This window comes from Hypanus sabinus, chromosome 9 (assembly GCF_030144855.1).
Source record: "Hypanus sabinus isolate sHypSab1 chromosome 9, sHypSab1.hap1, whole genome shotgun sequence".
In the NCBI taxonomy this organism is placed as follows: domain Eukaryota; kingdom Metazoa; phylum Chordata; class Chondrichthyes; order Myliobatiformes; family Dasyatidae; genus Hypanus; species Hypanus sabinus.
Genome location: NC_082714.1, coordinates 11,528,630 through 11,543,150, shown reverse-complemented (window position 1 = coordinate 11,543,150; position 14,521 = coordinate 11,528,630). Strand labels below are relative to the sequence as shown.

Sequence of the window (14,521 nt, the reverse complement as noted above, 5' to 3'; positions counted from 1 at the left end):
TTCTCTTTTATTTTTAATATACTTGAAAAACTTTTACCATCCACTTTGATATTATTTGCTAGCTTGCTTTCACATTTCAACTTTCCCCTTCTAATGATTTTTTTAGTTGCTCTCTGTAGGTTTTTGAAAACCTCCCAATCCTCTACCTTCCCACTAACTTTTGCTTAGTTGTCTGCCCTTTCTTTTGCTTTTACAATAGCTTTGATTTCCCTTGTTAGCCATGGTTGTACTATTTTAGCATTTGAGTATTTCTTCATTTTTAGAATATATCGATCTCCTCATTTTTCCCAGAAACACACACCATTGCTGCTCTGCTGACATCCCTGCCAGCAGCTCCTTCCAATTTACTTTGGCCAACTCTTCTCTCAAACCACTGTAATTTCCCTTACTCCACTGGAATACTGCTACAACAGACTTTGTTTTCTCCCTATCAAATTTCATTGAACACAATCATATTGTGATCACTGGTTCCTAAGGGTTCTTTTACCTTAAGCTCCTTAATCATCTCTGGTTCACTACACTACACCCAATCCAGTGTAGCTGATTCCCTAGTAGGCTCAACGACAAACTGCTCTACAAAGCTATCTCTTAGGCATTCAACAAACTCACTCTTGAAATCCATTACCAAACTGATTTTTGCAAATCGACCTGTATGTTAAAATCTCCCATGACTACCATAACATTGCCCTTTTGACTCGCCTTTTCTATTTCCTGCTGTAACCTGTGGTCCACCTTCTAGCCACTCTTGGGAGGCCTGTATATAACTGCCACAAACATCCTTTTACCCTTGCAGATTCTTAACTCAACCCACAAGAATTCAACATCATCCAATCCTGTTTCACATCTTTCTACTGATTTGATGCCATTCTTTACCAGCAGAGCCACACCACCCCCTCTGCCTACCTTCCTATCCCTCTGATATAATACGTAACCTTGGACGTTGAGCTCCCAACTACAACCATCCTTCAGCCACGATTCAGTGATGTCCACAACATCATACCTGGCAATCTGTAATATTTCAACAAGATCATCCATTTTATTTCTTATACTTCGCTCATTTAGATACAACTGTATTTGCAGTCCTTTCTGACTCTGCATCCCTATTGACTTGAAATTCAGCCCGTTGGCTGCAACTATATCCCATCACCTGCCCCCCCTTCCTGATAATCTGACTGCACGCTATCTTTACATTTTACCATCTGTCCTTTCCTGAGTCCCTTCACTCCGGTTCCCCCCCCCCCCCGCCAAGTTAGTTTAAACCCTCCCCAACAGCTCTAACAAACCTACCCGCGAGAATATTCATCCCCCTTTGGTTCAGGTGCAACCCGTCACTTTTGAACAGGTCACACCTCCCCCAGAAGAGATCCCAGTTATCCAAGAACCTGAATCCTGCCCCCGCACAAGCTTCTCAGACACACATTTATCTGCTAAATCCTGTTTCTACTCCCACTGGCGCATGGCACAGATAGCAATCTAGAAATTACTATCCAGGAGGTCCTGCTTCAGAGCTTCCTACCTAGCTCTCTAAATTCTCTTTTCAGGACCTCATTGCTTTTCCTTCCTACGTCATTGCTACCAATATGTACCAAGACTTCTAGCTGCTCCCCAGTCTAAATGGACACCCTTCTATTCTGAAGCGGTGCCCTTAATCCCAGATTCCCGTACTAAAGGAAATATCATCTCCACATTCACTCTAGCAATATTCGGTAGGTTTCAATGAGACCCCCACTCCCTCTTCTTCTAAACTGCAGTGAATACAGGCCTAGAGCCATCAAACACTCCTCATACATTAATCTTTCACTTTAACTTCATGTTGGCATCCACACCAAACTTTGGAGAGTGGTCCCAGGCTCAAGTCGTCCGTCTCCTTGCGCACTTTGCATCCGTGCTGGGTTGAGCATCAAGCTAGCAACTCAGCCTCGTAAGAACAGACAATCGTTAAAGAAACGCCAAGTGTTGCTGTGCAATGTGCCAGTGAGGCACAGGTCAATATTATTATATTATTATTCAGCTTCACAAGACACTTAACTTAAAATGATTACTTCCTAGACAGGAGCTTTTGAATTGAACCCAAACAAAATCCTTTTTGGATTTTGGATTCAGGTTCTTGAATAACTGGGATCTCTTCTGGGGGAGGTATGACCTGTTCAAAGGTGACGGGTTGCACCTGAATCAAAGGGGGACCAATATTCTTGCGGGCAGGTTTGTTAGAGCAACCTTATAATACCGGCTGGGTGGCCTCCAACCTGATGGCATGAACATTGATTTCTCTAATGTCCGTTAATGCCCCTCCTCACCTTCTTACCCCATCCCTGACATATTTAGTTGTTTGTTTTTTTCCCTTTCCCTGCCCATCACTCTGCCTGTTCTCCATCCCCCTCTGGTGCTCCCCTCCCCCTTTCTTTCTCCCAAGGCCTGCTGTCCTATGATCCTTTCCCTTCTCCAGCTCTGTATCACTTTTGCCAACCACCTTTCCAGCTCTCAGCTCGTTCCACCCCCTCCGGTCGTCTCCTATCATTTTGCGTTTCCCCCTCCCCCTCCTACTTTCAAATCTCTTAGTATCTTTCCTTTCAGTTAGTCCAGACAAAGGGTCTGGGCCCGAAATGTTGACAGTGCTTCTCCCTATAGACACTGCCTAGCCTGCTGTGTTCCACCAGCATTTTGTGTGTCCTTTTGGTGTGCTGGGCTCTCGTTTTTAATATATATTATTTCTGTTCTTGCACAACCTTTAATCTATTCAATATACATATACTGTGACCTATTTATTTTTTATTACTTTCTCTTGTATATTATGTATTACATTGAACTGCTGCTGCTAAGTGAACAAATTTCACGACACGTGAGAGTGATAATAAACCTGACTCTAACTGCTTTGGTTGTGCTGATGTTTAAAGTAACTGACTGAGCTCGTTGTAACCTCTCTTCCAGAACTTCCTCATTTATATGCTGTTTCTGCTGGTCGTCTTGCTGATTAATTACGGAGACTCGTTCAGAGATGCCCAGAGTCGCCTCCTGCACACTTCGATTCGACAGGGTCTTGTCGGAGTAAGAAGAGGGGTGGAGTTGCAGAAAATCAAAAGGTGGGTCACTTATCAACTACATCTTTACCATGCATGCTGAGTCAGTGTTTAAGTCAAGACCTGCTTCAGAATCCCAAGGACCGATCCACTGACCATCATCACCCATAATCCACTACACACCAATGCCATCTTAATCTGCCCACATTCCAGTGAACACCAGCCATGATGGAGCAGACTCGATGGGCCAAATGGCCTAATTTTGCTCCCATGTCTTATGGTCTTATTGTCCTCCTGGACTGTACCACTACCCTACACATGAGCAAACTGCAGTTGCCGCAAGAAACTGCAGAAAGATGTGGACACATCTCAGCACATCATGGTAGCCAGCCTACTCTCCATGGGCACGAGATTTTACAGAATCACTGAGCAACTCGTGCAAGATAGAACACAGAACATAATACGGATCTTCAGCCCATCATGTTATGCTGACCTTTTCACCTATTCCAAGATCAACTTAACAATTTCTCACACATAGCCCCCTCTTTCCCTTTTCACCCATGTGCCTATCTAAGAGTTTCTTAAATGTCTCTATATCGCTGCCTCTACCACCACCCCTGATTCCACACGACTACCACTCTGTATAATAAAACCCACCTCTGACATCCCCCGCCATACTTTCCTCCAATCACCTTAAAATCATGCTCTCTTGTATTAGCCATTTCTGCCCAGGGAAAAAGACTCCGGCTGTCCACTATATCAATGCCTCTTATCATCTTATACACCTCTGTCAAGTCACCTCTCATCCTCCTTCACTCCAATGAGAAATGTCCCAGCTTGCTCAACCTTTGCTCTTAAGGCTTGCTCTCTAATCCAGGCAGTATCCTGGTAAATCTCCTCTACACCCTTTCTAAAACTTCCACATCCTTCCTATAATGAGGCAGGAAGAGCTGAACACAATATTCCAAGTGTGGTGTATACATTCAGTGGCCACTTTATTAGGCACACCTCCTCGTTAATACAAATATCTAATCTAATTGTGTGGCAGCAACTCAATGCATAAAAGCATGCAGACATGGTCAAGAGGTTCAGTTGTTGTTTAGACCAAATATCAGAATGGGGAAGAAATGTGATCTAAGTGACTTTGACCGTGGGATGACCACTGGTCCTAAATTTGAATATCTCAGAAACTGCTGATCTGTGATTTTCATCCACACCAGTCTCTAGAGTTTACAGAGAATGGCAGGAGAAACAAGTGAGCTGTAGTTCTCTGGGTGAAAATGTCTTGTTAATGAGAGAGGTCAGAGGAGAATGGCAAAACTGGTTCAAGCTGACAGTAACTCAAATAATCACATGTCACAATAGTGGAGTGCAGAAGAGTATCGCTGAACACACACCGTGTCAAATCTTGAAATGGATGGGCTACGCAGCAAAAGATCACTAATATGCACTCAGTGGCCACTTGTTAGGCAGCAGGAGGTAGCTAATAAAGTGGCCACTAGGTGCAGGACTGCACCATTGTGAATCTTGATCTCAGTCGCCAACTAATGAAAGCCAATGCACCATATGTTGACCCTTATGGTATCAGAGGACAACTCTAAGTCTGTTCCTAATATTGCCCCCGTTTAAGGTATTGAACCACGAGCTTCATTGGAGCCCACCTGATTCTCTGTCTCTTTCAGGTCAGGGGAACTATTTAAGTGGATGGCAGAGGCTCTGCTGCCATATCTCTACAACAACCGAAGCAGGACTTTGTTGGGTTGTGCACGACTGCGCCAAGTTCGTTCAAAAGTAAACCACGGTAAAAGATCTTACAATGGTATTGAGCCCTGCATGGGCTTGAGGTGTTTCAGTGCAAATTACAGACATGGAAAAGTGACAGCAATAAATAGAGTCGGATGTCCAGAGGAGGCTCACAAGAATGATTCCGGGGATGAAATGATTAATGCACGAGGAGCGTTTGATGGTTCTCGGCTTGTACCCGCTGGCATTTAGAAGAATGAGGGGGGATCTCATTGAAACCATTTGAAAGGCCTACACGGAGAGGATGTTTTCCATAGTGGGGGAGGCTGGGACTAAAGGCACAGCCTTAGAAGAAGGGGAGGTCCATTTAGAACAGAGATGTGGAGGAATTTCTTTCGGTGGAGGGTGGTGAAATCAGGCAATTCATTGTCACAGATGGCTGTGGAGGCATGGTCATTGGCTATATTTAAAATGGAACTTGATAGGTTCTTGATTGGTCAGGGCATCAAAGGTTATGGGGAGAAGGCATGAGAATGAAGTTGAGAGGGATAGTAATTCAGATATGATGGAATGGCAAAGCAGACTTGATGGGCCAAATGGCCTAATTCTATTCCAATGTCGTATGGTAGAGAGTCAGAATCCTTCTCCCAGGGTAGAAATGTCACATAATGGAGAAGGTCCTCAAATCCTGACAACATCCTTGTATATTTTCTCTGCACTCTTTCAATCTTATTGATATCTTTCTTGTAGATATATGCCAGGAAAATATTTTTTCACCAGAGTTCTATAAGAATTTAACAAGCAGTGTGCTTAAAGAAGATTGTTGGCTGTGGTCTATTTGGATTTCCAAATTTGATTTAATAAAAGATTCATGCACACATGATGGGCATGAACAGATGATTGGCTTACTAAGTGAAAACAGAGTCAGGATAAGTGGCTCATTTTCAGTTGTTAAGTTGCAGCTAGTGGAGTGCCACTGATCTGGGATCTCAACTATTTACAGACAACATTAATGACTTAGATAAAAGGATTGAGTTTGTTGTAGCCAAAGATACTGATGAAAGGTGAACTGTGAGAATAATAGGAGTGGTTCACAAAGAGAGATAGGTAAGTTAGATGGGACGAGAGTAAATGTTTGGCAGATGCCGTATAACATGGAACTATGTAAGGTTTTCCACTTTAGTCAGGGGAATGAAAAATCAGAATCAGTTTAAATAGAGAAAGATGAAAGATAACTTTTTTCTTAGAGACGGATATCATGTACATGAAGCACAAAACAGTAGATCATAAGACATAGAAGTAGAATTGGCCATTTAGTCCATCGAACATGCTCTACCATTTAATTGTGGCCAATTTACTAACCCTCTTAACCCCATTCTCCTGTCTGCTCCCTGTAACCTTTGATGCCCTGATTAATCAAGAACGTGTCAACCTCTGCTTTAAATATACACAACAACTTAGCCTCCATAGCCACCTGTGGCAATGAATTCCAGATTCACCATCCTCTGACCAAAAAGGATTCCTCCTCCTCCTCTCTGTTCTAAATAGGTATCCCTCTATTTTGAGGCTACGCCCTCTCATCCTTGACTCCCCAACAATGACAAACAATCTCTCCACATCCGCTCTATCTAGGCCTTTCAGATGATGGATTCTAATTTTTAAATTCACAGTTCCTTCAAAATTCAGGATCGAGACACAAAACATTGCAATATAATCGTTTTAGGAAGAGTTGATAGAAGAGAAGAAGACTGGACAGTGACAGGGAAAACTCAGGAAAAAGAATATGGCGACTGAAACAAAACAACTATTTTATACCCAGAGAGATAAGAAAAATTCTATTCAAATCCATAGATAATAATTCACCAGTTAGAAAGCATTTTGTCAATACTGCAGTACTAAGTTAACCAATGAGAAAACACTTATACACTTAATGCAGAACAAAGAAGCTTTCAGAGTTATACTTTATATTAAACAGTTATATGCATACTATAGGAATCATAGTAAGCAGTTACTGGTATATAAGTAATTATATAAAATACAAGCAGATAATTAATTGTTAAACTGCAAAGAAAATAACAATTGAACAGTTGAACTCCAGAATTAAACAGTCAGGTCCAATAAGGAATGAGCGTGTAGGAGTTATGAAGTTATGTTGTAGTAATATAAGAGGTTGATGAGGCCACATTTGGAGTAATGTATACAGTTTAGGTCTCCATGTTGCAGGAAAGACGATATTAAACAAGGAAGCGTACAGGAAAGATTTACCAGGATGTTGTCTGGATTTGGGACCTGAGTTATAAGGAGATATTGCATTGACTAGGACTTAATTCTCTAGACCTAGAATGTAGGAGATTGTGGGGGTGACCTAATAGAGGTACATAAGATCATGAGAAGCATAGATAGCGCGAGACATTTTTCCCCCATGGAGGGGTTGCTAAAAAACAAGAGGGCACTGGTTTAAGATCAGAGGTGAGAGATTAAAATGGCCATCAGGCACAACTTCTTCAAGGGAGTAGGGTGTGAGTTTGGGATGAACTGCCAGAAATGAGGGGGGTGGGATCTCATTTTCACCTATCAAATGTTGAAAGGCCGCAATAGAGTAAACTTAGAGAAGAGGTTCCCTGTGGTTTGGTGGGGGCATCAAAGACCAAAGGACATAGCCTCAGAATAGAGGGACATCCTTTTAGAATGGAGATGAGGAGGAATTTCTTTAGCCGGAGAGTGGTGAATCTGTGGAACTCAGATGGGCAGTGGAAACCAAGTCTTTACGTATATTTAAGGCAGAATTTGATAGATTCTTGTTTGATCAAGGCATGAAAGGATTCAGGGAGAGGTGGGAGATCGGAGCTGAGAGGTAGAATGGATCAGTTGTGATGAATTGGCATAACAAACTCGATGGCCTAAATGGCCTAATACCGCTCCTATACTTTATGGTCTTCTGGTCTAAATGGCAGTTGAGGTAGGCACATTAACAACATTGTAAAACCCTAGACAAGTGCAGTTTCTCCTATTCATGTACTGATCCAGATAATTACATGGGTAGGAGAAGCTTAGAGGGCTACAATTCAAATACAGGCAGAGGGGACTGTCTCATTCGCCAACATAGCCGGCACGGACTGGTCGGGTCAAAGGGCCTGCTCCCGTTCTGTTTGGCCCTGACTCTAAGGTACTACCGAGGAAAGCAAACGGAAAATTGACTTTACAGGACAATGGAGACTGAAGTAGGGAAGTCTTGCTTCAACCGTACAGAGAAATGTCTACGGTTTCAGTCTCCTTATTTGAAGGAGACAATTCTATAGGAGGCTGCTTATAGAAGGTTAACTCGGTATAAAAATAGAGTGAGGAATGATCTATGGGTAATGCAGGCCTCCATTCATTTTCATTTAGAAGATTGAGAGTTGAATTTATTCGTTCTGAGGATGCTGACAAGATGTTTACCCCCATCCATCACCATCAGGGACTGCTGCTTACGCAGTTTTTCAGTCTGTTGGATACGTCGGAAACTGAAAATTACTGCGTTTGTTCAAGTTGAGATTAAACTACAGAACCTTACTTTAGAATCAGAATCAGGTTTAATACCACTGGCATGCTTTGTGAAGTTTGTTGTTTTGTACCAGCAGTACAGTGAAGTACATAAAAACTATAAATTACAATAGGAAGAATATATAAAGAAAACAGAATTAAGTAAGTAATGCAAAAAAGAGCAAAGCTAGTGAGCTAGTTTACTGGGGTTCATTGTGCATTCAGAACAGCTGTTCTTAAACTGTTTACTGTGTGTTTTCAGGCTCCTGTATCTCCTTCTCGATGGTAGTAATTCTTACTTCTATTTATAAATTCTGTTTTGTTAGTTTGAATGTAACTGCCTACTTGAAATATTGATATCCCATCGTAAATTCTTCAAAGGCTTATAGACTGTATGATGGACCATTACCAAATCATTCATTGAAATTTGTCTTTTCTAGTTCGGGTGAAATTTAGCTGGAATATTAGGCTGAGTTTGTATCTGACTCAAATGTTTCCACCGGTAATGAAACGTCAGGCTAGCTATGTTTGCTTTGCTGTCTCCCGCCCAGTTCAATGCCTTCAGCAAGCTCCCCCATCTCCAGTGACCAGACAATGCTTACACTACCCCTTGGTTGAAGATACCGGTGACTACGAGGTTGGATGGAAGAGCCCAGTCACGAATCAGAGCAACTCCTGGCTGTACTCATCGCCTGATCTAGCAGAGTAAGGACGCATTCTGAAACATTGGTTGGAGCGGCATGGTGTGTCTGTCTTACTGGACTGGTAACCCCAATGGCTAAACTCATCCGTTCCCAAACCTTCTGCTCTCTGGGAGAGAGCAGTCTTTGATTCTGAAAGAGTTCCCACTGACTTGAGGACCTGAGTTATAGAGGAAGGTTAAATAGGTTAGGACCTGGATCTTAGGAAAATGAGGGGAGATTTGAAAGAGGTATACAAAATTATGAGGGCTATAGAGAGAGTAAAGGCAAGCAGGCTTTTTCCACTGAGGTTGGGTGAGACTAGAACTAACAGTCATGGGTTAAGTGTAAAAGGTGAAATATTTAAGGGGAACCTGAGGGGGAACCCTTTCACTCAGGGTGGTGAGAGTGTGGAATGAGCTGCCAGTAGGTTTGACTTTAGCATTTAAGAGAAATCTGGCTGAGTACATGTATGTAAGGGGTATGGAGGTCTATGCTTCAGGTGCAGGTCGATGGGACTGGGCAAAATAACAGGTTGGCATGGACTAGATGGGCCGAAGGGCCTGTTTTGAACTGTGGTCCTCAATGACTCCACGTGTACAGCTGCCTGGCAGCTCCAGAGTTCCGAGTTCAATCCTGATCTCTGTTGCGGAGATCTCCCTGTTACTGTGCGGGCTTCCTCCGGGAGCTCAAATTTCCTCCCACGTCCGGGTTGGTAGGTCAATTATTGTCAGTAAATCAGCCTCAGTGTGTTGGGTGAGTGGCAGAATCTGAGACAGAATTGTGAAAGGTGATTATAATTGGGAGACTGATGGGCCAAAGGACCTGTTTCTATGTTCTGTGACTCTCATGGTTACAAGAGAGTAGGCTATTCAGCTCCTTGTGCCTTCTCCAGTATTCAATAAGATTGTTTTAAATCTGCACCACTCTCCTGCACCAGCTACACATCCCTCGATTTCCTGAAAGCCCAATAAAGATAAATATCAGCATTACTTGTCATAGGTACATCAAAATATCGAAGCATACAGTGAAATGCGTTGTTTGCAGCAATACCCAACACAGTCCATGGATTGTGCTGGACCTAACCCTAACCTTACGTTTTTGGAATGTGGGAGGAATCCAGAGCACCTGGAGGAATATTTAGACATTGGGTACTTACAGAGAGTGTGATGGGTGCCTGGAAACACTATCAGGGCTGGTGTTAGAGGCAGATGGATTAGGGACATTTAAGAGACTTTTGGATAGGCACATGGATGATAGAAAAATGGAATGTTAAGGACAATGTGGGAGGGGAGGGTTAGATTGATTGTGGAGTAGGTTTATATGTTGGCACAATGTTGTGTACCATGCTGTTTTATTCTATGTTTCTGCAAAGTGAGTTATCACATCTGACTCAATTTCCGCCAGGGTGTGGTACTGGGGCCAGACAACAGTGACGGACAGTGGAGGATATGTGCAGAAACTGGGCAGGACAATGGACCAGAGCAACTCCACTCTGTGGTGGTTACAGGAGAACAACTGGCTGGACAGAAGGTGAGTGTTATCAAAAAATATATGAACATTCCATTCTTGGAACAGTTGGATTTTCAGAAGCATAAGACATATGAGCAAAATTATGTCATTTAGCCCATCAATTCTGTCCCACCATTCCATCACGCTGGAGATATTATCCCTCTCGACCTCAATCTCCTGCCTTCTCCCCATAACCTTTGATGTTTTTATTAATCAAGGATTGATTAATCTTTGCCTTAAATATAGCAAAGACTTGGCCTGTACAGCCTTCTGTGGCAATGAATTCCATAGATTCACCACCCTCTGGCTAAAGAAATACCTCCTCATCTAACTTTATCCTCTCCTTCTCAAACGACAGTGTGAATTATATTAAATTATGATCGCTGCCTCCTAAGGGCTCCTTTACCTTAAGCTCCCTAATCAAATCTGGGTCACTATATAACACCTAATCCAGAAATCCCATTCCCCTAGTGGGCTCAAAAACACTACCTCGTAGGCATTTTCCAAATTCCCTGTCTTGGGATCCAGCACCAACCTGATTTTCCCAATCTACATGCATATTAAAATCCTCTATGTCTGTAGCATAATTGTCCTTTCTACATGCCTTTTCTATCTCTCATCGAAATTTGTATCCCACATCATGGCTATTGTTTGGGTATCTGTACATAACTCCCATCAGGGTCTTTCTCCTTTGTGGTTTCTTATCTCTACCCACGAGCATCCTACATCTTCTAATCCTATGTCACCTCATTCGAAGAATTTGATTTCATTTTTTTTTACCAAAAGAGCCTCTGCCTGTTCTTGGGTGTTAAGCAACTAATTATGATTTTCTTTCAGCCACGATTCAGCAATTCTCATAACATCATAATACCATTCTCTAATTGTGTTACAAAGTCATCTACCTTATTCCATTTACCATGTGCATTAAAATACAATACGTTCAACTCGGTATTCATCACCCTTTTAAATTTTGGCCCACTATTACAGTTTAACTCATCCTACTGACTGCAGTCCCAGAGATTTGGATTTTGCCCTCAGCACCGACACATCTCCGAGGCAAGACCTTACTCTTTCTCAACTCTTGTTGCCATCATACATTGGTTTTGTAGAGACCCTAGCAATTAGCAATGGAGACATCATCACAAAAGCTCAGCAGCTAGTTATGCTGAGGAAGAAAAACTTTGTCCTGCCCAAGGGTTTCAGCCCAAAACGCCAACTGTATCCATTGCATCAATGCATCCATTGATGCTGCCTGCCCTTCTGGGTTCCTCCAGTACTTTGTGTGTGTTGCTCAGATTTCCAGCATCTGCAGATTTTCTCTTGTTTAAGGAAAACTCTGGTGTACAATTCTGGTCACTCCATTACAGAAAGCAAATAGAGGCTTTGCAGGAGAAGTTTACCAGGATCCTGCCTGGATTTGAGGTCTTTGTACAAAATAAGTAGGACAACCTTGCGTAGTTTTCTCTGGAGTCTCAGAGGCTGAGGGGAGACCCGATAAAAGTTTATAAAGTTATGAGAGGCAAAGATAGAGTATTTTTCTAATAATTACATTTATATTCCTATCTGTTTTGCTCTGTGTACAATACTAGTTCAAAGTAGTGCTTTCTAAAGGCATATCTGAGATTTAGAGAACATAGAACACTCGACAGTACAGCACAGATGCTAGAAGCTGTAGAGAAGGTAGAATATTGCCTACATTAGAGAGGATGGCTTTTGAGGAAAGGTTGAGTGAACCTTTTTCTCTTAGCAGCAAAGGAGGAGGAGAGTTGACTTGATATAGATGTACAAGATGATAAGAGGCATTGATAGGGTGGACATACAGACCCTTTGTCACAGGATAGAAGTGGCTAATATGATAATTTTAAGGTGATTGGAGGGAAGTATGGCAGGGTGGATGTCAGGGTGATATTTTTAACACAAAGATTGATGTGCATGAAATGTACTGCCAGGGATGGTGGTATAGGCAGATACATTAGGGACATTTAGGAGACTCTTAGATGAAAGAAAAATGATGGGTTATCCAGGAAGGAAGTGTTAGATTGATCTTAGACTAGTTTAAAGGGTCAGCACAATCTTGCGGGCTGAAGGGCCTTTGCTAAACTGTACTGTTATATATTCTATGTAATGGGACCAGTAGGTTGCTTGCTGATAAAATTGCAAAGCAATACATTGTGCAAACTTTAAAACGAGGTCTTGTCCTTTCATGTTGACAGGACCCGAGTGGTCTTTGTTGAGTTTACCCAGTATTGCCCCAATGTGGACTTGTTCAGCGTGGTCAGTGTGTTCGTAGAGTTCCCCGTGTCGGGGGGAGCATTCACCGCCATTGACATCAAACCGTTCTCTCTGCTGCGCCTGAGTGAGGGCATGGACTTTCTGCTTGTCATGATGGTAAGTTCTCACCACACCAGCAGACATCTGATCTTCTCCCACTACCCCTGCTGCCTACCTGGTCAATCAACATTAATGGTGAGGCTTGAACTGTCGATAGAATGCTTTTTTTTTTACAAAAGTTTATTCAGATAATTATATTATCACAGCAATACAATAATATACAATAGTGTTTTCCTGTTACTGTAGTGTGGACATCTACTTATTTATGTATACAGCGCAGAAAAGGCCTTTTGGCCCAGGATGTTGTGCTGACTCTTTAACCCACAATCAATCTAATCCTTCCCTCCTACATAGCCCTCCATGTTCCTATAATACATCTGTTTAAACACAGGCGGCCATACTTGCCTTCAGGCCACCTGTCAATGCCACTGGCAGAGAGCATTGTAGTTAGCATAAATTTTACAATAACAGTGGTCATCAATCAGGGTTCAATTTTACAACATGTGCTCTCAGTATTACTTCTTTATTTCCACAATTTGTCTTCTTTTCCACACTGGTTGCTTGTTAGTCCTTGTTTGTGTATAGATTTTTTGTAAATTCTATTATTTTTCTTTATATTCCTGTAAATGCTTGCAAGAAAATGAATGTCAAGGTCTTAAGTAATTTTATTTTGACTTTTGATTTTGAATATACCCCAAAACGTGCCCCAATATTGAATAGCCAGATGGTTGTAGACTTAAAATTAATCAGGGGTGGTGAGCCTATGGCACACACAAAACTTTAGCTGGCACACAGCATGCAGTGCCAGCCCTCAATTACTTAAACCCACCCATAATAAAAAAGATACATAATGATTATCTTTGCTGCTAAATGAAGCAGTAAGTGATATATTACAACCCAAGAGTAATAAGAGGTTTCCACACGAAATGTCTCACATTGACTTGTCACCAGCTAGACGGTAACAAGAACACGCAAGGTTCAATGATACGTTTTCAAATCCTTGTGGACCTGGTGTACACATCAGTATTTACATGGTAAATATTTACAATAACAATGCTATGTGGAAGTTATATTACTTTAAAATTGTCTTTTTGAAAGATTAGTATTAAGTTTTTGAACAGGTTTTCTAAAGTGCTTCATTTATGTCAATCTCTTATAGTTTTATTCATGGTAAAACAATGAATCCATGTAAATAAACAACAGGTCTCATCCTTTTCCTTAAAGTCCATGACTGTTGTTACTAATTTATTAATCAATTATAATCTCTGCTCAAAATAACCATGACACATAAGAGAGGTTTTTTTAGAAGACCATGCTAAGGTCTGCAGAATGTTCGCCACACCTGTTGTAGCTGTAGATGAGGATTAGTGATCCTCTGTTAACATAACCAGACAAAGGAAAGGATTGACTATTTGCTTGCTTACAGGTCTTTCTCTTGCTGTTTGTCGTCTACTTCACAATCAGTGAAGTGCTCCTGATGTGTCACGAGGGCAAGGCATACTTCCTCCAGTTCTGGAACTACCTGCAGTGGTCAGTCATCGTCCTCAGTGTCTGCTGTGTGGCTGTGCATCTGAAGCGCGCCAAAATTGGCGACAAGCAGTGGGCCCATTACCTTGCCAACCGAGACTGCTTCACCAACTTTTACCAGATGGCGCAGTTGAGTCAGGTGTTCACCAACCTGGCTGCTGTCCTCCTTTTCCTGCTGACGGTTAAGGT

The 14,521-nt window shown here is 42.0% G+C and overlaps 1 protein-coding gene across 2 annotated transcripts in view; it reads left to right on the top strand.

The window, feature by feature from the left end:
• pkd1a (polycystic kidney disease 1a) overlaps positions 1–14,521 on the top strand; it is a 272,402-nt gene that overhangs the window by 235,909 nt on the left and 21,972 nt on the right. For both annotated transcript variants that reach the window (XM_059979055.1, XM_059979056.1), the window contains exons 39-44: positions 2,929–3,080; positions 4,700–4,818; positions 8,834–8,987; positions 10,370–10,495; positions 12,688–12,862; positions 14,232–14,519. In XM_059979055.1, coding sequence (XP_059835038.1) covers positions 2,929–3,080; positions 4,700–4,818; positions 8,834–8,987; positions 10,370–10,495; positions 12,688–12,862; positions 14,232–14,519 — 1,014 coding nt within the window. The remainder of the gene's footprint in view (positions 1–2,928; positions 3,081–4,699; positions 4,819–8,833; positions 8,988–10,369; positions 10,496–12,687; positions 12,863–14,231; positions 14,520–14,521) is intronic.